This window comes from Mya arenaria, chromosome 4 (assembly GCF_026914265.1).
Source record: "Mya arenaria isolate MELC-2E11 chromosome 4, ASM2691426v1".
Classification (NCBI taxonomy): Eukaryota; Metazoa; Mollusca; class Bivalvia; order Myida; family Myidae; genus Mya; species Mya arenaria.
In genome coordinates, this window is record NC_069125.1 from 56,672,442 (window position 1) to 56,696,320 (window position 23,879).

The 23,879-nt window shown below is 36.5% G+C and overlaps 2 protein-coding genes across 8 annotated transcripts; both read left to right on the forward strand.

Annotated features, from left to right (window-relative positions):
* The first annotated feature begins 66 nt into the window (after positions 1–66).
* Positions 67–9,341, forward strand: LOC128231250 (uncharacterized). 3 transcript variants are annotated; one of them, XM_052943812.1, is made up of 2 exons: positions 67–273; positions 5,760–9,340. In XM_052943812.1, exon 2 carries the CDS (start codon positions 5,764–5,766, stop codon positions 8,521–8,523), a length of 2,760 nt encoding a protein of 919 aa, XP_052799772.1. In that variant the 5' UTR covers positions 67–273; positions 5,760–5,763; the 3' UTR covers positions 8,524–9,340. The 3 variants fall into 3 exon arrangements, with proteins under 3 accessions (XP_052799772.1, XP_052799771.1, XP_052799773.1); XM_052943811.1 differs by having other exon boundaries at positions 87–135; positions 5,760–9,341; XM_052943813.1 differs by lacking the exon at positions 67–273 and adding an exon at positions 685–800.
* Positions 9,342–15,479: 6,138 nt separating this feature from the next.
* Positions 15,480–23,788, forward strand: LOC128232206 (uncharacterized). 5 transcript variants are annotated; one of them, XM_052945623.1, is made up of 2 exons: positions 15,480–15,583; positions 20,120–23,788. In XM_052945623.1, the coding sequence occupies exon 2, from the start codon at positions 20,124–20,126 to the stop codon at positions 22,872–22,874; it is 2,751 nt and encodes a 916-aa protein (XP_052801583.1). In that variant the 5' UTR covers positions 15,480–15,583; positions 20,120–20,123; the 3' UTR covers positions 22,875–23,788. The 5 variants fall into 5 exon arrangements, with proteins under 5 accessions (XP_052801583.1, XP_052801581.1, XP_052801580.1 ...); XM_052945621.1 differs by lacking the exon at positions 15,480–15,583 and adding an exon at positions 18,481–18,598; XM_052945620.1 differs by lacking the exon at positions 15,480–15,583 and adding an exon at positions 18,511–18,790.
* The last annotated feature ends 91 nt before the right edge of the window (positions 23,789–23,879 follow it).

The following is a 23,879-nucleotide window of genomic DNA, read 5'->3' on the forward strand; positions in this document are numbered from 1 at the left end:
TGGAAATTAATGCAAGTTAAGATGGTGAATATATGCGGACATTTATATAAACATCAAGGTAAGGCTTACCTGTGTATATTCTTGCTTAAGATTTGGATATGTTAGTCTGGAAACAATTAAAATGACCGCAGAAAGGTAAAATGTTATTGAATAGCGCTGATAAGCGAATAAATAATTGTTTGTGCCATATGTGCAGCAGCTGCAGCTTGCTACAAAACACTGTTGAGATAACGTTAATCGCTTTTAATATTATGACAGCGCTTCCCTACTGATGTAAGGATGATGTGTTATGTCCTTTGTTATTCCGTTGTAAAGACTGCTTTTGAAAAAAAATGACTTCTAAATATTACCTTGATTGTTTCCAAGTTTATACATTTGCCATTATAGAGCGATATTCTCTATTAGTTTTCAGATTGGCTTTTAAAATAGTGTATAATATTTAAAGTAAATCCGACAAAACCATTTTAACTATATATATATACTACTGATGGACAAAACACCTTGTTGTTCTCTGATTTCTATGTTAATAATCAGCGTTTACATGTTTAGGCTTCTCAAGCTGACGGCAAACAGCAGCTTGATACTTAATTTGAGTGGTGTAACATTTATTCTTATGTGGCCATTGGATATCGCTGAGCAGTGTATAAAGAAATTGAGGTTTGGTCATTATTTGTGTTTTTCGTCAACTAAAAACATTAAAAACTTTTATAAGTCACTGGAACTACTATAAATACGACTTAAACATCGGGAAAGACCTATACTAGCTACAGATAATGGAGGCACATGATGAAATGAGAAAGGTAAGATAATGATTGTCTCAAGAAAGGTTGGCACGTTCTCGCACCAGAACAGATAGACACATGACTGCATCGACAAAGGTAAGCACATGCCCACAATGAGAAAGGTAGACACATGATCGCATCAATAATAATATGAACATGCATCGGTAATAGTAGAAACATGATCGGACCAGAACAGATAGACACATGACTGCATCGACAAAGGTAAGCACATGCCCACACTGAGAAAGATAGCCACATGATCGCATCAATAATAATATGAACATGCATCGGTAATAGTAGAAACATGATCGGACCAGAACAGATAGACACATGACTGCATCGACAAAGGTAAGCACATGCCCACAATAAGAAAGGTAGACACATGACCGCATCGTCAAAGGTAGGCACATGCCCACAATAAGAAAGGTAGACACATGACCGCATCGACAAAGGTAAGCACATGCCCACAATAAGAAAGGTAGACACATGACCGCATCGACAAAGGTAGGCACATGCCCACAATAAGAAAGGTAGACACATGACCGCATCGACAAAGGTAGGCACATGCCCACAATAAGAAAGGTAGACACATGACCGCATCGACAAAGGTAAGCACATGCCCACAATAAGAAAGGTAGACACATGATCGCATCGACAAAGGTAAGCACATGCCCACAATAAGAAAGGTAGACACATGATCGCATCAATAATAATATGAACATGCATCGGTAATAGTAGAAACATGATCGGACCAGAACAGATAGACACATGACTGCATCGACAAAGGTAGGCACATGCCCACAATAAGAAAGGTAGACACATGACCGCATCGTCAAAGGTAGGCACATGCCCACAATAAGAAAGGTAGACACATGACCGCATCGACAAAGGTAAGCACATGCCCACAATAAGAAAGGTAGACACATGACCGCATCGACAAAGGTAGGCACATGCCCACAATAAGAAAGGTAGACACATGACCGCATCGACAAAGGTAGGCACATGCCCACAATAAGAAAGGTAGACACATGACCGCATCGACAAAGGTAAGCACATGCCCACAATAAGAAAGGTAGACACATGATCGCATCAATAATAATATGAACATGCATCGGTAATAGTAGAAACATGATCGGACCAGAACAGATAGACACATGACTGCATCGACAAAGGTAGGCACATGCCCACAATAAGAAAGGTAGACACATGACCGCATCGACAAAGGTAGGCACATGCCCACAATAAGAAAGGTAGACACATGACCGCATCGACAAAGGTAGGCACATGCCCACAATAAGAAAGGTAGACACATGACCGCATCGACAAAGGTAGGCACATGCCCACAATAAGAAAGGTAGACACATGACCGCATCGTCAAAGGTAGGCACATGCCCACAATAAGAAAGGTAGACACATGACCGCATCGACAAAGGTAGGCACATGCCCACAATAAGAAAGGTAGACACATGACCGCATCGACAAAGGTAGGCACATGCCCACAATAAGAAAGGTAGACACATGACCGCATCGTCAAAGGTAGGCACATGCCCACAATAAGAAAGGTAGACACATGACCGCATCGACAAAGGTAGGCACATGCCCACAATAAGAAAGGTAGACACATGACCGCATCGACAAAGGTAAGCACATGCCCACAATAAGAAAGGTAGACACATGATCGCATCAATAATAATATGAACATGCATCGGTAATAGTAGAAACATGATCGGACCAGAACAGGTAGACACATGACCGCATCAATAATAATATGAACATGCATCGGTAATAGTAGAAACATGATCGGACCAGAACAGGTAGACACATGACTGCATCGACAAAGGTAGGCACATGCCCACACTGAGAAAGATAGCCACATGATCGCATCAATAATTGTATGCACATGGTCGCATCGGTTATAGTAGAAACATGATCGTACAGTAAAAGTAGGCACATGATCGCATCGAGAAAGGTAGAAACATAATTGCACCAATAAAGGTAGAAACATTATAGCAACAGAAAATGTAAGCACATGATGGCATCGAGAAAAGTAGGCACATTATCGCATCGAGAAGGGTAGGAACATGATAACATCGAAAAGGGTAGGCCACAATTGCACCAATATAGGTAGGCACATAGTAGTAACTGAAAGTGTAGGCACATGATGGCATCGAGAATGGTAGGAACTAGATAGCACCGAGAAAAATAAGAAGAAATTGCATTGTGAAAGGTTGGCACATGATCTCATCGATAAATGTAGGTAAATGATTGCAGGGATAAAGTTAACCAAATGATCGCATCGCGAATGGTAGGGACATGATTGTACCAGAAAATGTAGTATTATGGTGGCATCGAGAAAGGTAGGCAAATGATTGTACCAGAAAATGTAGGAATATGGTGGCATCGAGAAAGGTAGGCACATGATTGCACCAGAAAATGTAGGAATATGGTGGCATCGAGAAAGGTAGGTACATGGTTTCACCAGAAAATGTGGGAATATGGTGGCATCGAGAAAGGTAGGCACATGATTGCACCAGAAAATGTGGGAATATGGTGGCATCGAGAAAGGTAGGCACATGATTGCACCAGAAAATGTGGGAATATGGTGGCATCGAGAAAGGTAGGTACATGGTTTCACCTGAAAATGTAGGAATATGGTGGCATCGAGAAAGGTAGGCACATGATTGCACCTGGAAATGTAAGAATATGGTGGCACCGAGAAAGGTAGGCACGTGATTTCACCAGAAAACGTAGGAATATGGTGGCATCGAGAAAGGTAGGAACATGATTGCACCAGAAAATGTAGGAATATGGTGGCATCGAGAAAGGATGGCAAATGATTGCACCAGAAAATGTAGGAATATGATGGCATCGAGAAAGGTAGGCACATGATTGCACCAGAAAATGTAGGAATATGGTGGCATCGAGAAAGGTAGGCACATGATTGCACCAGAAAATGTGGGAATATGGTGGCATCGAGAAAGGTAGGCACATGATTGCACCAGAAAATGTGGGAATATGGTGGCATCGAGAAAGGTAGGTACATGGTTTCACCTGAAAATGTAGGAATATGGTGGCATCGAGAAAGGTAGGCACATGATTGCACCTGGAAATGTAAGAATATGGTGGCACCGAGAAAGGTAGGCACGTGATTTCACCAGAAAACGTAGGAATATGGTGGCATCGAGAAAGGTAGGAACATGATTGCACCAGAAAATGTAGGAATATGGTGGCATCGAGAAAGGATGGCAAATGATTGCACCAGAAAATGTAGGAATATGATGGCATCGAGAAAGGTAGGCACATGATTGCACCAGAAAATGTAGGAATATGGTGGCATCGAGAAAGGTAGGCAAATGATCGCACCAGAAAATATAGGAATATGGTGGCATCGAGAAAGGTAGGAAAATGATTGCACCAGAAAATGTAGGAATATGGTGGCATCGAGAAAGGTAGGCAAATGATCGCACCAGAAAATGTAGGAATATTGTGGCATCGACAAAGGTAGCCACGTGATTGCACCAGAAAATGTAGGAATATGGTGGCATCGAGAACGGTAGGCAAATGATCGCACCAGAAAATGTAGGAATATGGTGGCATCGAGAAAGGTAGGCACATGATAACACCAGAAAATGTAGGAATATGGTGGCACCGAGAAAGGTAGGCACATGATCGCACCAGAAAACGTAGGAATATGTTGACATCGAGAAAGGTAGGCAAATGATCGCACCAGAAAATGAAGGAATACGGTGGCATCAAGGAGTTAAGCAAATGATTGCACAAGAAAATGAAGGAATACGTTGGCATCAAGGAGTTAAGCAAATGATTGCACCAGAAAATGTAGGAATATGGTGGCATCGAGAAAGGAAGAAACATGATTTCACCAGAAAACGTAGGAATATGGTGGCATCGAGAATGGTAGGTACATGATTGCACCTGAAAATGTAGGAATATGGTGGCATCGAGAAAGGTAGGCAAATGATTGCACCAGAAAATGTAGGAATATGGTGGCATCGAGAAAGGAAGAAATATGATTTCACCAGAAAACGTAGGAATATGGTGGCATCGAGAAAGGTAGGTACATGATTGCACCAGAAAATGTAGGAATATGGTGGTATCGAGAAAGGCAGGCACATGATTGCACCTGGAAATGTAGGAATATGGTTGCACCGAGAAAGGTAGGCACGTGATTTCACCAGAAAACGTAGGAATATGGTGGCATCGAGAAAGGTAAGAACATGATTGCACCAGAAAATGTAGGAATATGGTGGCATCGAGAAAGGTAGGCACATGATTGCACCAGAAAATGTAGGAATATGGTGGTATCGAGAAAGGAAGGCAAATGATCGCACCAGAAAATGTAGGAATATGGTGGCATCGAGAAAGGTAGGCAAATGATCGCACCAGAAAACGTTGGAATACGGTGGCATCGAGAAAGGTAGGCACATGATTGCGTCAGAAAATGTAGGAATATGGTGGCATCGAGAAAGGTAGGCACATGATTGCACAAGAAAATGTAGGAATATTGTGGCATCGAGAAAGATAGGCACATGATTTCACCATAAAATATAGGAATATGGTGGCATCGAGAAAGTAAGGCACATGATCGCACCAGAAAACGTAGGTATATGATGGCACCGAGAAAGGTAGAAACATGATTGATTCATTTCAGGTAGACGAGTAATCGCCCCGGAAAAGATAGGCAAATGAGCGAACCAGAATAGGTACGAACATTTACGCATAGAGAATGATAAGCTAATTACATGATTGCAGTGAGAAAGGTAGGCACATGATCGCATCAAGTAGCTAGGAAGATAATCGCATCGAAAAAGGTAGGAACATGGTCGCATTGAGAAAGGTAGGATCATGATCGCAATCTAGATTGTTGGGATAATGAGCATGTGACTGCAATCGGTTTGAATGGTCTTTCCAACATGAACTGACACTTTTAATTGAGAGTTATTGTTCTCTTCTTTTCAGAAAGATGGATTGGAAAGAACACCGCCTTATTCGCACGTTATTTCTAATCTCATTACTGCATGGAGTGGAGCTTCTTCCAGAAGGCAATGTCTCTACAGTTTTTCCTAACACAACAAACGCACCGGTACTGTGTCAAATATATTCGAAAGATGAAAAAGTCGCGGCAGACATAAAAGACGCACTTGACTCGGGAACGAAGATGATTAAGTATCATTTAAAACTAGACAATGATGATAACAAATGGGAAGGGAAAAACAAAAGTGATGCCTACAAACTATTATATTGGGTAAGGACAACTGGTCGCCACGGAACTGGATTGCTGCTCTTACGCCACGATTATGATATTCTTTCTCTTACTACACTTGAACTCGGAGTGGTCACATTTGATGTCCGTATACAGGAACATCCTGCAGATTGCTTACAAAATACGTCACTCACAGGCATAGAAACTTTATTTCGTGAACTTGTGATGAATGATTTTCAGAACAAAAGCACCGGAGAAGCAATCGAGATGGCGGCGTCTGAAAATGTTTGCAACTTGCATGTGTTTAATGATTCGGGTACGGCCAGATATAAATACATTTGTTGTAGTCGCGGTGCAAACTCGATTCTCACTTGCGATTTCTTGGAGTCGGACATCTGGTTTACCATTTTAATGGTTTCTATAACAGTTCTTAAAATACTGATTGCCTTATACAGTCCGAGATTTGTTCCACAATCATTATACCGTCTACGAAATTTTGCAAAACCATTTGTGCATACAATTGATCCCATGAAAATTAAAGTAGTTCGGACCAGGACTCCGGATTTGTATAAAATTGCAGACGCAAATGGTGAACAAATTACAACGATAAAGTCTAAGAAATTTAAATATATGCCTAAGTTTGAGGACATGCTTAGAAGCCTTCGTCCGGAGGCTCCATACACACTGACGTTTGAAAAACTCCTTTTGCGCGTGAAGAGTGATAGGCTGCTTCCAGAAGATTACGCACCAGTAGGTCTTATAAAAGCATTGTACGAATCCTTCGTGAAATGTGAAATCCGTAATCGTTCGTCAGTCGAAGACTGTTGTAACGTTGACGTATGCAGTGCCATAACATGTACGAAGAAAAGTTGTTCCTGGTATCGTTTGTTGAAGGAAATGATGAAAGCAGTGATCATATTTTTCTTGGCACTTCCTTGGCTGTTAAGAATGTATGTTTATTTTGAGTATGAACATGAGGAATTGAATGACAGAAAGACTGATGCAAATGAGCGAAACCTTGAATTCTATTTTCCAGGCAGTGTTACCTTATACCTTACTCCGATTCACGTTTTATTCCTCGCAATCTACTGCTTGCTGATATTTGAATCTCTCACATACGGCATCATTAGAAAACGAGCCAAAGAGCGTTTCAAATTTGTCATGAGAAAGTGTTTCAGTGACATGGCTGATGGAGAAAAGATGTATGTATTTGGCTGGTTAGTTAAAAACCTCCTGAAGCCTTGTACATCCTTTGGTGGTATTGGCCTATGTGTAGGACTTGTCGTGATCCCTTTATCGGTGCCTTTGATATTTAGCCTGCTTGCATTTTATATGGTACCGACACTGAACATTGCGTGCAGATTATTGGCACAGTTTGCAGTATATCTTTGTCCGAATGTCAGCTGCTTCTCTTCATGGGCGTGTTCAAAACGCATACGATCTGCCTTAGAATTTGATGTTCTTTCTTCAATGGAATCTTTAGACAAAGATAGACTTATAATGAAATCACCTTTAAAAAGAGCTGTGCAAGTTATGACCATTATGCTTTGTTTGATTTCCTTATGTTCCGTTGTTTTTCTTATATCCGAACTGATATCCTTTTTGGTTGAAGTAGTTGTGTATACGCTCATGGGCCTGGTTTTGCATGCGTCGTTGACATTAACGTACGTTTCCCTCATTTTAATTTTATTTTTCTACGCAAATGACAGTTTTGGAACGGTAACCCAAACGTACTTGAAATTCAATGAGACGATGCATTCAGTTGTCACTGTATTGCTGAAAGAAGAAATAGAAAAGGAGGTACGGAAAAGTGAAGAGAAACAAGAAAACCTGGCCTTTAGGATGCCGCTTCAAGATTTTACTTCGAATGAAGCATATGAAGGACAAGACAACAGAATTGAAAACAAAACTTCAGCAAAAGGGGGACACAATATTGAAGTGAAAGACGGTATACCCCAATGGACTACATCTCACATATTACTCTTTCTCACAAGGAAGGATCAGCCAATGATCCCGAGCCGGTTTTACTTTGATTCGTGTAAAATGCCGTACTACAATGTGCCTGGTGATATCTTACTCAAGTATTTACACGCTGCTGTAGAGTTTGGATCTGTCATTATTTTCTTACTTTTTGTTTTGGTGGTTGTTCTGGCATTTGGTGACGCGTACAACGTTTCAGCAACAAACAAGCTTCTAGCAACAGTCGCAGGTGGATTCATACCTTTTATGTTAAAGAAATTCCTTATTAAAGCCCATTCAATTTCAGAAGTTGATACCAGTGACATTCATTTTAAAATGTGTCTCAATGAAGTCGTTAAAAATTATAAGGAATACTGGCCGATCTTTGACATTGAATTAACCTCATGCGAACGAAATCCTAAGGATTTAAAACCAATTGCTACAGTAGCTGATAACGAAGTACAAACAACGGAACGATCCGAAAGATTTGATTTGATCATTGATATCAGTGAAGAAGCAAAACAAGGGGAGAGTCATGGATCTAATTATATCGAAATGTGATGCATATGGTTTCGATTGATGTATAAACACTTACCCATCACCGTGCGCATTCATGTGCTTTTGTAAGAACAAATGTATCGTGTATGGTATATAATCTTACAATGATTCACTTCGAGTTATGTTAACAGAAATATTTTACTGTCATAATCAATGTTTTGTTGCAAAGGAAACTGTGAGCTGCTTTTTTGAAAATTGAAAATGTTTAGCTTTCGAAAATCTTGATTTATTTACTACAGTCATTTTCTACTGCACTGAGGCCGATTTCTCGAAACTACTTTATATCACGATTAAGCTAAGCTCACTATTTTTGCTCTTCTATAATTTGTGAAATATTTACTTTTTTTGAAAGTATTTTTATAGTTAATTGAAGTTATTTATCTGATTATCACGGAAAACTCAGTTAATTTATCAGGTTAAAGCAAGAAATTTTGCAAATCAGAATAAACTACTTAAGTCTGTTAGGCTTAGGAATTTTCGAGAAATCAGCCCCTGGTCATAACTCTTTTTTTTTTAATTTCGCAGAAGAATAAACATCTTGAATTTAGACAAGGTGAGAGCACATTTCCCTTTGCAGAGGGTAAATATTTTTCAAACAAATGGTTAACCTTGACTGTCGTTCATTTTAACTAAAGTTTATGCACAGGTACACACATATAACGTTTAAATCACAACATTTAATTCCTTTTCCTATAAGCAATTTTATATGCTTCCTTGTTTCTATTTTTTCTATAGGGCGGTTTTTGTGTTGGTAATTTAGATTTTGTTGATATATCATAACACTTTATTTACATGTTTCTTTTACAATAAACATTTATAAATCATAATGATCGTTCGGAAATAATAAGAAATAAAAGATGATTATGCTTATTCGATAGAACCATTCTGTTTATCATTGTATAGGATGATAATTTACGACAAGTCTTTGAGCCCCCTTTGTGGCTGATCGTAACCGAACAAGGTGACGCACATAACGAGCCTGGTCCACCTCCACCCCCTTACTCATCTCTTCTCTTATGTCGATTGTGTTACGTTTGTGATAATATTCATCATTGTTTCATAGCCTATTAACTTTATTTAATGATGAAGATAACTCATTTCAAGTTAAATCAATAGTCAATGGGTATATTACACGTAATTTTATGATTACATAACAAAACACCTAGAAAATACCCAAATGCCAGTTCAAGAATTGATTAACAACAAAATTGATTTAAAACTTGAAGCTGATAATATACACATATTTATAGAATATGCACCAGATAACTTTCTTTCGTAAGTGCTTTCTAAATTTGTGTATCTAATTTTAAGAGAAGTAAGGGCTGTCACAGACACGTGCATGACAAATGCCCAATTTTACCCTTTTCGGAAGGATATACATTAGAGCACAAGATATGTCTGTAAAACATGTATCCCCCACTCCCCAAATGGCAGCCAGTTTGTCATTTCGCATTACATGTCTGTTGAGTAATTTAAGGTTATGACCAATATGCCTACACGTTTGGGCATATTACATATGGTAGATATATAGATAAGAATAATGGCAATGTTAATAATACAGAAACTGTTTAAGGTCAATTGAAGTGATACTCGATATGTTAATTCAAGCCTGAGGACCGTATGATTTAGAATTATCTCTATATTTACCTGGCAAGGTTTTCGACTTCAAGGTCTCAGTAAAACTCAAAAGGGATCATCTTCAGGTAATGAAGGCAAACTTCACTTTCAAGTTTGAGAACATTTTTTGTATAAACTTTTTGTGCTAAGTTCATCACAACCGTGGCATTTACCTCCTGACCACAAAGTCGTCATCTGCTGGTCATGACCAACCACTCTTAACCCCAAGATTTCTCTTGTTATCAAGCGGACAAGGGCTGGTCTACCGACGAACAGACAGACAAGTGATTTTTTTAGCCTAACTTCTTTTAAGGGTGGCATTATAACATTAATAATGACTACTTTCCTATTCATGTTATTGTCCTACTGTAAACATAATGTGCTGAACATTGATTTCGTGGTAGCGGCAAATCGCACAATTTATAAAGATTTTGCGTACAAAGAATCATGCCAACAAAGTAAGATGAGAATGATACAATGCTTATGTTTTTTTACAGAGAACCATGTACGAATACATCGTAATTCACTTACACTCGCTTCAGAACCATATATTAAGTAAAGTTATCCAATGAAAAACATAATAAGGTACTGTATAACCTTAGCCATTCATTATGTACCATTGCATGTTTTTCAGTTGTAAACGGAGCTTGTGAAGGAATGTTGTCCTTGTACTGTACATGTGCTATACTGCTGTACTGCTTAAAATGTTTTTTACAGCTGTATATTATACATGTAAAGCATAAATGTACATCGTGTAATGTATATATTTGCCTCAATGAATCTTTGAGTATATGTTTAAGAGTCTCGAGCAGTTTCAGAGATAATGTAACTGGTCTGACTCTCTTTCATTGTCTGTTAACCTTAAGTATTATTCCACGACATTATCCTTGCAACATCCATATTCCTATTGCCATTTAGGAGTTATCTTGATTGAACGTAATTTACAAGTGGTAAACACAATTTGTTGCCAAGAGTTCCCTTCAAATCAGGATGTCTTTTAATTATACTCGAACAGTTTGTTTAAAAAACAATCTAATAAGGAAAGAACACACTGGATTCCAGACTTGATTATATCAATACACATACATGCATGTTCTTTATCATGAAATTTTTGCCTCGACTAGTCGACTAACAATGAAAAGTACTATCACTATTTATTTTGTTTTGCTTGATTCGATTCAATTCATGCAGTGTATATTTGGTAGTATAACAAAAGCATAAGCATAACATTTAACAATATTAAAAAATAAATAAAATAAGGCCAAAATGATCAACTGGGGTTTGTTAAAGATAAGACCTTTAAATAAACTACTATTTCCACTTTGCAGTTACATGAATACTTAAACAACATTTATCCATAAAATATATTAGACTAATTTTTACGTGGTATAGTAACGATGAAAAGTTTCACCATTTCCCTTTCTAATAAGTCATGATGGTGTCGTACGTACGGTCGAACGCACGCACGCACGCACGCACGCACGCACCTATACGTAAAGGTCTGATATACATGCTAAATTGCTTAAAAATCATTGAGAATTGTGCAGTAAATATGAATAGAAGGTTCAGATAATAAGACAATGCATATTTCATAAAATTGACCTACTTCATACATGTATTGTTTGTTATAATGATTGAATATACTTTCTTCTCTTTCTTCTTCTTCTTCTTCTTCTTCTTCTTCTTCTTCTTCTTCTTCTACTTCTTCGTCTACTTCTTTATTTTTGTTTTTGACGTTGAAATATAATATAATCATTATTTATTATCTAGAATAACAGTGCAGAGTGATGTACATACTTATAGATATTCATCTGTATTATTGTCCTGTTTAACAACTTTAACTCATAAATACCGGAACTGATGAGAAGTGCCTTGGACTACATAAAACAACATAAGGCCACAACAAATTGATCATTTGTTCTACGGATTTTGCCAAAAAAAAGTAGGAGCGAGCGAGCGAAAAAAAACAAACTTTTTTTTTAATTTAAGGCAAATCAGAGGCGAGCGAAAAGCGAAAAATTAAAAAAAATAAAATGTATATATAATTCTTACCAAATTTATCATACAACTATGATAATAAATGCTTTTTAATTGCAAAAAAAAGGTTCTCAGTTATAATTAAAAGGTTTTGATTGTATCACATGTTAATCTGTCTCAATATTTAACAAATGCAATAAGATCCAGTGCTTTACTATAAACATTCATTGCATCAGCAATTTAATTGTGGATACAATTGTAAAGACAGCATTCCTCACAGTAGCATGCAATTATTCGAAGACCAAAAAGAAAAACTATTGTATTCATTCCGTACTACAATTGAATGGTGCATAAGAACAAAGAATTTAGAAAATTAAAACAGTCATTATATTTATAAAAGGTTGTATTTTCTGGTTTTACTGATGTTATTATAATACTGTATGTGTAAATACAGACTGTTTCTAAAACATTTACAAGTCCTACTTTTTTATCTGTTGATAACACTTTAGTTCTGGCTTCCATAACTTTAATGTTGATATTTTTTTATGTTTACAACACATTAAACACTTCCAAAAAGGTAATATATAACGTGTTCGCTGAAGTTCTTTAGCTAATAACACTTGAGTATATGAATACTGAGAAATGCATTTTAGAATTAAAAAAAACAAACTCACGAGAACATGTTCAATGGTTGTAAGTCGTGTGTCCGGCGTGTATTTGAATAGAAGTTTTGCACTCAAAATCAGATTTAGTTATTATTTACCACTAAATTTTGAGTACAAAACAATGAATTATTAAAACACATATAGATAATTATTGCCTTCGACGCAGTGAAACTGCTATTGTTTACTGAAGACTATAATCCATTGACTATGACACTGATTTTCACTTAAAACGTGTATTTTACGTTACGAAAACTTTATTACTAGTAGGTATGTGTTATATGGGAAACGAAATCGAATATTTAGGGGATTCGATTTTGGTTAACGTAAATCGTTCTGAAGGGCGGTGCAAAAGCACGGTTACCGGTACCCGGTATTTGCAATCACTTTCCGATAGGACTGCTATAGTTAATATTATAATAGTACGATGGCTGTTGTGGAGTTATAATTATTGAATATGCTCTTACTTTAAACTAAATGCCTTCATTTGATAACAAAGGTTATAGTTATCCAAATTGTATCCAATTATATATTTTGGCAGATAAGGCGATAAACCGAAACTTGAACCATTTTAGTCAATTGCACACTTCAATTAGGCTAAAGATTTTATAAAAAATAAATAAACAAAAAATGAAAATGACTTTCAAATGACCCCCGTATAGTCTCTATACTATATGGGATTCAGTTTTGATAACTCAAAAAATATTATAAAGTCATATTACACCAGACAGTTGATTCAGTTTTGGTTAAATGCAATTTATGGGTATACGATTACTATATGGGAGTCAGTTTTGGATAAATGCAATTAATGGGTATACAATTACTATATGGGAGTCAGTTTTGGTTAAATGCAATTTATGGGTCTTTAATTACTATATGGGAGTCAGTTTTGGTTAACTGCAATTTATATGTATACGATTACTATATGGGAGTCAGTTTTGGTGAACTGCAATTTATGGGTATACGATTGCTATATGGGAGCCAGTTTTGGTGAACTGCAATTTATGGGTATACAATTACTATATGGGAGTCAGTTTTGGTTTTTAATGCAATTTACAGGTATACAATTACTATAAGGGAGTCATTTTTGGTGAACTGCAATTTATGGGTATACAATTGTATACCCATAAATTGCAGTTAACCAAAACTGACTCCCTTATAGTAATTGTATACCCATAAATTGCAGTTAACCAAAACTGACTCCCATATAGTAATCGTATACATATAAATTGCAGTTAACCAAAACTGACTCCCATATAGTAATTGTATACCCATAAATTGCAGTTAACCAAAACTGACTCCCATATAGTAATCGTATACATATAAATTGCAGTTAACCAAAACTGACTCCCTTATAGTAATCGTATACTCATAAATTGCAGTTAACCAATACTGACTCCCTTATAGTAATCGTATACTCATAAATTGCAGTTAACCAAAACTGACCCCCTTATAGTAATCGTATACTCATAAATTGCAGTTCACCAAAACTGACTCCCATATAGTAATTGTATAACCATAAATTGCAGTTCACCAAAACTGACTCCCATATAGTAATCGTATACCCATAAATTGCAGTTAACCAAAACTGACTCCCATATAGTAATTGTATACCCATAAATTGCAGTTAACCAAAACTGACTCCCATATAGTAATTGTATACCCATAAATTGCAGTTCACCAAAACTGACTCCCATATAGTAATCGTATACCCATAAATTGCAGTTAACCAAAACTGACTCCCATATAGTAATTGTATACCCATAAATTGCAGTTAACCAAAACTGACTCCCATATAGTAATTGTATACCCATAAATTGCAGTTCACCAAAACTGACTCCCTTATAGTAATTGACTCCCATATAGTAATTGTATACCCATAAAATGCATTTAACCAAAACTGACTCTCTTATAGTAATTATATACCCATAAATTGCATTTAACAAACACTGAATCCTTTTTATCAACTGTCTTATGTTATATGATTATATATTCGTTGAGTTACCAAAACTGGTTCCCATATAGTAAGGATTTTCTTTTTTACCAAAACTGACTCCCATATAGTCAACACTTCGTTTCAATATAGTAATCATATTAGTAATTACGGCCAAGATATATCAAAACTGCTTCCCATATAGTTATTTTATACCCATAGACAGCTTTAAACCATTATGTAGCAAATAAGTCATTTTACGACATTATCCATTTTTGAATCCCCTCTATCATTGAATAATGAGAAAACGTCTCCCATATAACCTCCACCTTACTAGTAAACTGAAAATTAATACCGGAAATGAATACAACGGTGCATCCTGCAAAATATGCCCGTTAAAAAAGACTGTCCACATATATCAGCTGTTTTGCGGTTACCCGGACCTGATTTTGTCCTGACACGAGGAAACTTTGCTCGCGAAGAATGTAAAGCATAGAAATACCTTCAAAAAAGACGAAGTCGACATTGCAGGTTTAAATTTTAAGTAAAAGAAATTCAGAAAATAGGGGAAATTGAGAAGTATACAAAAAAAAAATTCGCGCGGCAAAATAATATGTGCGGGCGCAAAAAAAAGTTTTTTGTTTTTTGTTTTCGTTTTTCGAATTTTATGTGCGGCAAATCCGACGAACAAATGATCAATTTGTTGTGGCCTAATGACAGCTTGTGATAATGACCAGTTTCCTCTAGATGGCCATTGTTTATTGTGACCACAAAGATATTGTTTATATGCGTTAAATTTGTATTGTAATTTATTCCCATTTACATACCCGATGTATAAACAATTTAAGGATATAGTGTGTTAACAATGACAATTGTAAGTGTTTGTTTATTATTTACAGACAATATTGTATTAAATATTATTATACCTCAATTACCTCCTCAGTGCAAAAGTTCCCATACCGTATCGGTAGATATCGGTACTGTCAAAATATACTTATGTCCAGAGGTAAATAAATACTGTCCCCCGGTACGTAAATACACGGAAATTACCTGACACAGCACGCGTGCGCACAATCGGAACACCTCGGCCAGTATCCTTCAGGAATTGAATCGAAGCCTGCCGGAGATGGCCGAGTTATTACGATTGGCGTGCGCGTTCATTGATATTTTAGTTCCTTGAAGTTACAGACGAAAACGTTCTCTTGTTCATTGTGATAAATTGATAATTGAAAGTTTTTCTTGGTTTTAAATTTCATTTTGTATTAACAACGTATTGTTCCCTTTTATTGCTTCGCCCGTCGACAATATTTCTTCAAGGTGACGATTTTACTAACACCCCATCAGGCATGTAATATCTATATTTTTTGACTGCTAAATGACGTTGTGTTATGACTGAAATACAGATTGCGAAGGCAAGAAAGTTTTGCCGTTTTTATAATAATTGCTTATATTAGTATACGAATTTGAGTAGTATTTACATTATTTTACCTAAATACACTGCCTTTACTTATTATAGCTATAGACACATATACCGGTGGATCACCGTACATCGGATATAGTAGCCCTTATGAGACGTAAGCATTGTCATTTTCCCAGTTACAGTAAGGGTTTTACCTGTTTTCGTTGTAAGTATGTTAAGTTTGATACAATGAAGTATCAGTATATCGAGTATAAACATGTCCAAGTGTACAGACATCAACACAACTGTGGTGCATGACTTTAAAACATTACACCACAACTAGTGGTGAAGTAGATAGCCTACTGAAGAAGACAGGTTTTAATAAAATTTGGGTTGTTAACGTTAAAAAACATAATCAAGAATCGAGGAGTTTCTTTATCTGATAGTCAAGTTCCTCTGATACAGGGCATTTTAAGAACGACTAAGTAACATTCCAGAATTTCTCGTTTAAATTCGCAGTTGTAATGTTCTGAGTATAGATATTTTAACGCAGAAACTGTACGGTGCATAGACGTTATATGTATTGGTGATAGTTGTGGTATTGACAAGGATATTCTAATCACTGGGTTGATATTTGGCATTCTAATCTTATCTATTTTTGAGAAAAAAATATAACGTCTGAAATTGGAGTGCGGTTTCACTTTACTGGCAATGTCAGAACATGACGATGCAATTCTCGCCATCGTTTGCCCTGGTTGGGTGATGCATGATGAGTATAAACTACATGAAACCATTATTTTAAAATAGTGGATTTTAAACTACGCCGAATTTAGATAATTCACCCCACTAACAAGGCACAAACTATAGGTTCCATGTGCATCGTCTTTGTGATACCATTTGACTTCTTTCGTCAATTAAGCTGTATAAAGATTTTACGTCATCTGTAGATGCGATAATACCTGTTATAATTACTAGCACAAGTGGTTATCAGGAATGTTTATCCCTGATATGTTGAATATCGCCGTGGAAAGAAACAACAATAACTAATCTTAAAGACTCTTATTCAAAATCAATACAAACACTTGTAAAACATCAATTTTGACATATAAACCTTTGATAATTAACTAAATAATGCATTTATGGAAAATTTTAATTACTGATTATAAGATTATAACTGTGTTTTAATAGCTGAATACGCAAACATATTAAATGATTGACGAGTGCTAAAAGATAAACTGTGGTCTACTTTAGTCCCGTAAGGTAGAATGTTTATGCGCATTGTTTTCAAATTAAACTTGGTTTCCTTCGTAAGAACCATTGTTTTCGACATTTATTCATCCGTTTTGCAATATTAAAACAAAAGCATGAATTGTTGTAAGTCTTATTTGGGAGAAAGAGTGCATCTTTAAATGAAGTTCTTAAATGCAAAATCAAACTTTTGCCAGAACTGGCTTATCAAATCAATATCATGTGAGCAAAATATTCCATGTCTGAAGGGTCACTTTCAAATAGATGCGTTTTACTTTAATTGTTTGGTTGGGAATCAATCCATGGTGAATGGTTACATTGTTGCCTCGACACAGCAGGGACACAGGTACACTTTAACCTGAATGCAAACGGGTGTTGAAAGTTAACACTTTATAAAACACTCATTTGTCACATATATCTAAGAAAAACAGTAGTGGATAAGTTACATATACTCCCAAAGTGGGCTTTGACCTTTTATCTGATGAACTGAGTAGTTTATGCTAACGTTTCTATGAATTTTCATTTATATCCTAGAAAAAGCAGTTAGTGTTGTACATGTGACACAGTCAGAACAACATACTGGACAAATAGGCGAACGGACTGGCGATACATTATATAATTCTGGTTCAAGTCTGATTCTTCCTGTTGTAGACATATCGCGTTGTTTACGTCTCGCCAGGACTACTAAATCCTGTGTACGGTGATCCACCGAGAGTATACATGTATTTTGTAAATCGCTATCTAAGCATGGTTAACTTAATGACACACTAAAACTATGATTGTTGTTGGAAAAAAACTGAATCATTCCAAATGGTTAGTTAATGTTTGGAAAGGATGGCTCTGCCTAGTTTACAAAAATGCTATTTATTCCATATACTCGTTAAGTATTTGCAATACTTGTTGATTGTGTTGTTTTAAAACGAAGCATTGTAATTTTGAGGTGCGGTGAAATGTGACTCTAACCTTCAGTTTTAAATTTGAGGGGCATACAATTCATCTAGTAAACAAACTATATTTGAGACATATTTTCATCACATAACTAAATATCCACAAGGCCATACATCACTTGAACGAAGTTCAGTTTAAGTGTTTTGTTGTTTTTCCTTTACAAATTTAATCCGGTGCTGCCACTTAAAATTGTTGGAGTAAAAGGCATATATATGTTGCAGCGTTTGAAAGTTTAAGTTTGAAGTTGCTGTAACAAACAGGGATAGTCTCTGTGTTTTCAACGGCAGTTTTAAGGTTGTAACCTCAATATCTAAAGACCTTTAATCTATGACATAAAAGTTATGAAATATTAAACTTTAAAACTTCTGGATTCAAAACAAACAAACCAAAAATCTAAAATAAAAAAAGAAGCAATAGTAAAGATTTAGTGTCGCAGCTGCATTGATTCCAAGAAAAGGAACCACTGGACCACTGAGGGATCGATATGTAAGGGTTGTTATGTAACATTAAACAATATGGGAAGTGCTTAACATGAACGAAAAGTGTCAATACTTAAATATGTTAAGTGAACAAAAATATTTTGTGTCGAATGAAAATGAAGTATTTCTCAAGTTTTCTAAACTTTATCAATGCGGAGTAAAAAACACCAAAAAAGGTAGGAAATAATCGCATCGAGAAAGGTAGACACACGATTCCCTCGAGAAAGGTAAGCTCATGATCTCATCGAGAAAGGTAGACACACGATTTTATCGAGAAAGATCGGTTAATGATCTCATCGAGAAAGGTAGGCAACTGATCTCATCGAGAAAGGTAGGCAACTGATCTCATCGAGAAAGTAGGCACATAATCGTACTGAGAAATGTTGGCACAAAGTCGTATTCAGAAATGAAGTCACATAAGCGTATTGAGAAAGGAGGGCACATGATAGCACTGAGAAAGGTAGGCACATGATTGCATCTAGAAAGGTAGGTACATGATTGCATCTAAAAAGGTGGGTACATGATTGCATCTAGAAAGGTGGGTACATGATTGCATCGAAAAAGGTGGGTACATGATTGCATCTAGAAAGGTAGGTACATGATTGCATCTAAAAAGGTAGGTACATGATTGCATCTAGAAAGTTGGGTACATGATTGCATCTAGAAAGTTGGGTACATGATTGCATCTAAAAAGGTAGGTACATGATTGCATCTAGAAAGTTGGGTACATGATTGCATCTAGAAAGGTAGGTACATGATTGCATCTAAAAAGGTGGGTACATGATTGCATCTAGAAAGGTGGGTACATGATTGCATCGAAAAAGGTGGGTACATGATTGCATCTAAAAAGGTGGGTACATGATTGCATCTAGAAAGGTAGGTACATGATTGCATCTAAAAAGGTGGGTACATGATTGCATCTAGAAAGGTAGGTACATGATTGCATCTAGAAAGGTGGGTACATGATTGCATCTAGAAAGGTAGGTACATGATTGCATCTAAAAAGGTAGGTACATGATCTCATCGAAAAAGGTAGGCACATAACCGTATTGGAAATGGTAGGCAAATAATCAAGGTAGGCATATGATCGGATTGCGAAAGGTAGGCACATAACCGTATTGAGAAAGATGGATACATGATCGCATTGCGAAAGGTAGGCATATAGCCGTATTGAAAAAGATAGACACATGATCGCATTACAAAAGGTAGGCACATGAGCGCAATCTAGATTGTTGGGCTAATGAGCATGGGACTACGATCGGTTTGAACGGTCTTTTCCAACAGGAATGGACACTTTTTATTGAGAGTTTTTGAAGTCATTGTTCTCTTTTTCCAGAAAGATGGATGTAAAAGAACACCGCTTTATTTACACTTTACTTTTAATCTCAATGCTACATGAAGTGGAGCTTCTTCCAGAAGGCAATGTGTCTACAATTTTTCCTAACACAACAAACGCACCGGTACGATGTCAAATATTTTCGAAAGATGAAAAGGTGGTGGCAGACATAAAAGACGCAATTAGCTCGGGAACAAAGCTGATTAAATACCATTTAAAACTGGACAATAGTGATCACAAATGGGAAGGGAAGAACAAAAGTGATGCCTACAAACTACTTTACTGGGTAAGGACAACTGGTCGCCACGGAACTGGATTGCTGCTCTTACGCCACGATTATGATATTCTTTCTCTTACTACACTTGAACTCGGAGTGGTCACACTTGACGTCCGTATACAGGAACATCCTGTAGATTGCTTACAAAATACGTCACTCACAGACGTAGAAACATTGCTTCGTGAACTTGTGATGAACGATTTTCAGAACAAAAGTATCACAGAAGCAGTCGAAATGGCGGCGTCAGAAAATGTTTGCAACTTACATGTGTTGAATGATTCGGGCACTGCCAGATATAAATATATTTGTTGTAGTCGCGGTGCAAACGCGTATCTCACTTGTCATTACCTAGAGTCGGACATCTGGTTAACAATTTTGATGGTTTCTGTAACAGTTCTTAAAATACTGATCGCCCTATACAGCCCGAGGTTTGTTCCACAATCATTATACCGTCTACGAAACTTTGCAAAACCATTTGTGCATAAAATTGATCCAAGAGAACTCAAAGTAATCCGGACCAGGACTCCAGATTTGTACAAAAGTCAAGAAGCCAATGCCAAACAAATAACAACGATAAGTTCGAAGAAATTAAAACACATGCCTAAGTTTGAGGACGCGCTCAGTAGCCTTCGGCCGGAAGCTCCATACACACTGATAATAGATAAACTTCTTTTGCGCGTGAAAAGTGATAGGCTGCTTCCAGAAGATTACGCACCCGTTAGTCTAATTAAAGCATTGTACGAATCCTTCGTGAGATGTGAAATCCGATACCGTTCGTCAGCGGAAGACTGTTGTAAAGCTGATGTCTGCAGTGCAGTGGCATGTACAAAGAAAAGTTGTTCCTGGTATCGTTTGTTAAAGGAAGTGATGAAAGTGATGGTCATATTCTGCTTAGCACTTCCTTGGTTATTAAGAATGTATGTTTATTTTGAATATGAACACGAGGAATTGAATGATAGAAAAACTGACGCAGATGAACGTAACCTTGAATTCTATTTTCCAGGCAGTGTTACCTTATACCTTACTCCGATTCACGTTTTATTCCTCGCAATCTACTGCTTGCTGATATTTGAATCTCTCACATACGGCATCATTAGAAAACGAGCCAAAGAACGTTTACAATTTGTCATGAGAAAGTGTTTCAGTGACATGGCTGATGGAGAAAAGATGTATGTATTTGGCTGGTTAGTTAAAAACCTCTTGAAGCCTTGTACATCCTTTGGTGGTATTGGCCTATGTGTAGGACTTGTCGTGATCCCTTTATCGGTGCCTTTGATATTTAGCCTGCTTGCATTTTATATGGTACCGACACTGAACATTGCGTGTAGGTTATTGGCACAGTTTGCAGTATATCTTTGTCCAAACGTCAGTTGCTTCTCATCATGTGCGTGTTCACTTCGCATACGATCTGCCTTAGAGTTTGATGTTCTTTCTTCAATGGAATCTTTAGACAAAGATAGACTTATAATGAAATCACCTTTAAAAAGAGCTGTGCAAGTTATGACCATTATGCTTTGTTTGATTTCCTTATGTTCCGTTGTTTTTCTTATATCCGAACTGATATCCTTTTTGGTCGAAGTAGTTGTGTATACGCTCATGGGCCTGGTTTTGCATGCGTCGTTGACATTAACGTACGTTTCTCTCATTCTACTTTTATTTTTCTACGCCAATGACAGTTTCGGAACTGTAACCCAAACGTACTTGAAATTCAATGAGACGATGCATTCAGTTGTCGCTGGATTGCTGAAGGAAGAAATAGAAGAGGAAGTACGGAAAAGCGAAGAGAAACAAGAAAACCTGGCATTTAAAATGCCGCTTCAAGACTTCACTTCCAATGAAGCATATGAAGGACAAGACAACACAGTTGAAAACAAAACTTCACCAAAAGGGGTACTCAGTATTGAAGTGGAAGACGGTATACCCCAATGGACTACATCTCACCTATTACTCTTTCTCACAAGGAAAGATCAGCCAATGATCCCGAGCCGGTTTTTCTTTGATTCGTGTAAAATGCCGTACTACAATGTGCCTGGTGATATCCTACTTAAGTATTTATACGCTTTTGTAGAGTTTGGATCTATCATTATTTTCTTACTTTTCGTTTTGTTGGTTGTTCTGGCATTTGATGACGCGTACAATGTGACAGCAACAAACAAGCTTTTAGCAACAGTCGCAGGAGGATTTTTACCGTTTATGTTGAAGAAATTCCTTATTAAAGCCCATTCGATAACGGAAGTTGATATCAGTGACATTCATTTCAAAATTTGTCTCAACGAAGTCGTAAAGAGTTACAAGGAATCCTGGCCGATCTTTGACATTGAATTAAAATCATGCGAAGAATTTAAACCAACTGCTATCTTAGTAGATAACGAAGTCCTAACAACGGAACGGTCGGAAATAGTTGATTTGATGATAGATATCAGTGAGGAAACCAAAAAAAGTGAGAGGCATGAGTCCAATTATATCGATATGTATTGACATAAATATTTTATATTCATTTGTCGATGAACTTGTTTTTCATTATTTTGAAAAAATGTAGTATGTTTTGTTGCAAAGGAAACTATATTTTTATTTAAAATCATATAAATATACTGCACTTGAAAGTCATAACCCTTTTCTATTGTTTTGTTTTTATTGATTTGTTTTATTGTTTTGCGATCTGTGCATAACCGGACACTTAATGATTATGATAAAGGCAATATTAACTGGGTATTGGATGTTCATAAGATATTAAATGATTGTGGGTTTGCATACTTTTGACAACCCCGATGCTGTTAATTTAAATGCTGTTATAATGCATTTAAATTTAGTACCAAGGATTATACGTTAATACTTTGTTAAACTTTTGTTAAACTTTTGTTAAAGTTTTTGTTCATTCTTTAGGAATTCAATAAGAAGAATTCACACATAATACTATACCACGTTACGAACGTTATTGTTTATGCAGTAATAAATGATACATGGAAGATGTATTGCATTTTAGATGTAGATGTCGATGTTGTCTACCACTAGATAAAACTTATTTAAAACGATCATACAATTGTATCCATCTGTCTTTAAGTTCCATAAATTACTGACATTATGTGATAAGAACGAGCTTATTATATATGAAATAGGCATTTGTTCTAAACAATTCAACTATTAATAGCACAACTGAAAGTAAATTAGTTATGATAATCTCCCTCATTTACAAGGTTAAGAAGTAATAATAACACTAACAATGATCTTTATTTTATCTTTTGCCTATTGATTATGTAGTTTACTTTATTTGTATACCAGTATTTTGTTTCTTTAGTTTACCATATGTATACACATGCGACATCAATATATGCTTAACTTTATGTATTGAGACGATGTACAGCTGTTTCAGTCTAATAAACTGTTATTTCTGCTCTGTTCAGTTCTGTTCTGATTCATATTGGATAGGATGCTAGTCTTATTCGAAACATTGAACTTCCTTTTTGGCTGATTGCAAACGAACCA

Excerpts from the sequence above, each read along its gene's own strand:
- LOC128232206 (XM_052945619.1), top strand. The coding sequence starts at position 18,934 with ATGCGGAGTAAAAAACACCAAAAAAG. Across the intron at positions 18,960-20,119 it reads AGTAAAAAACACCAAAAAAG|AAAGATGGATGTAAAAGAAC; the intron begins GTAGGAAATAAT and ends CTCTTTTTCCAG.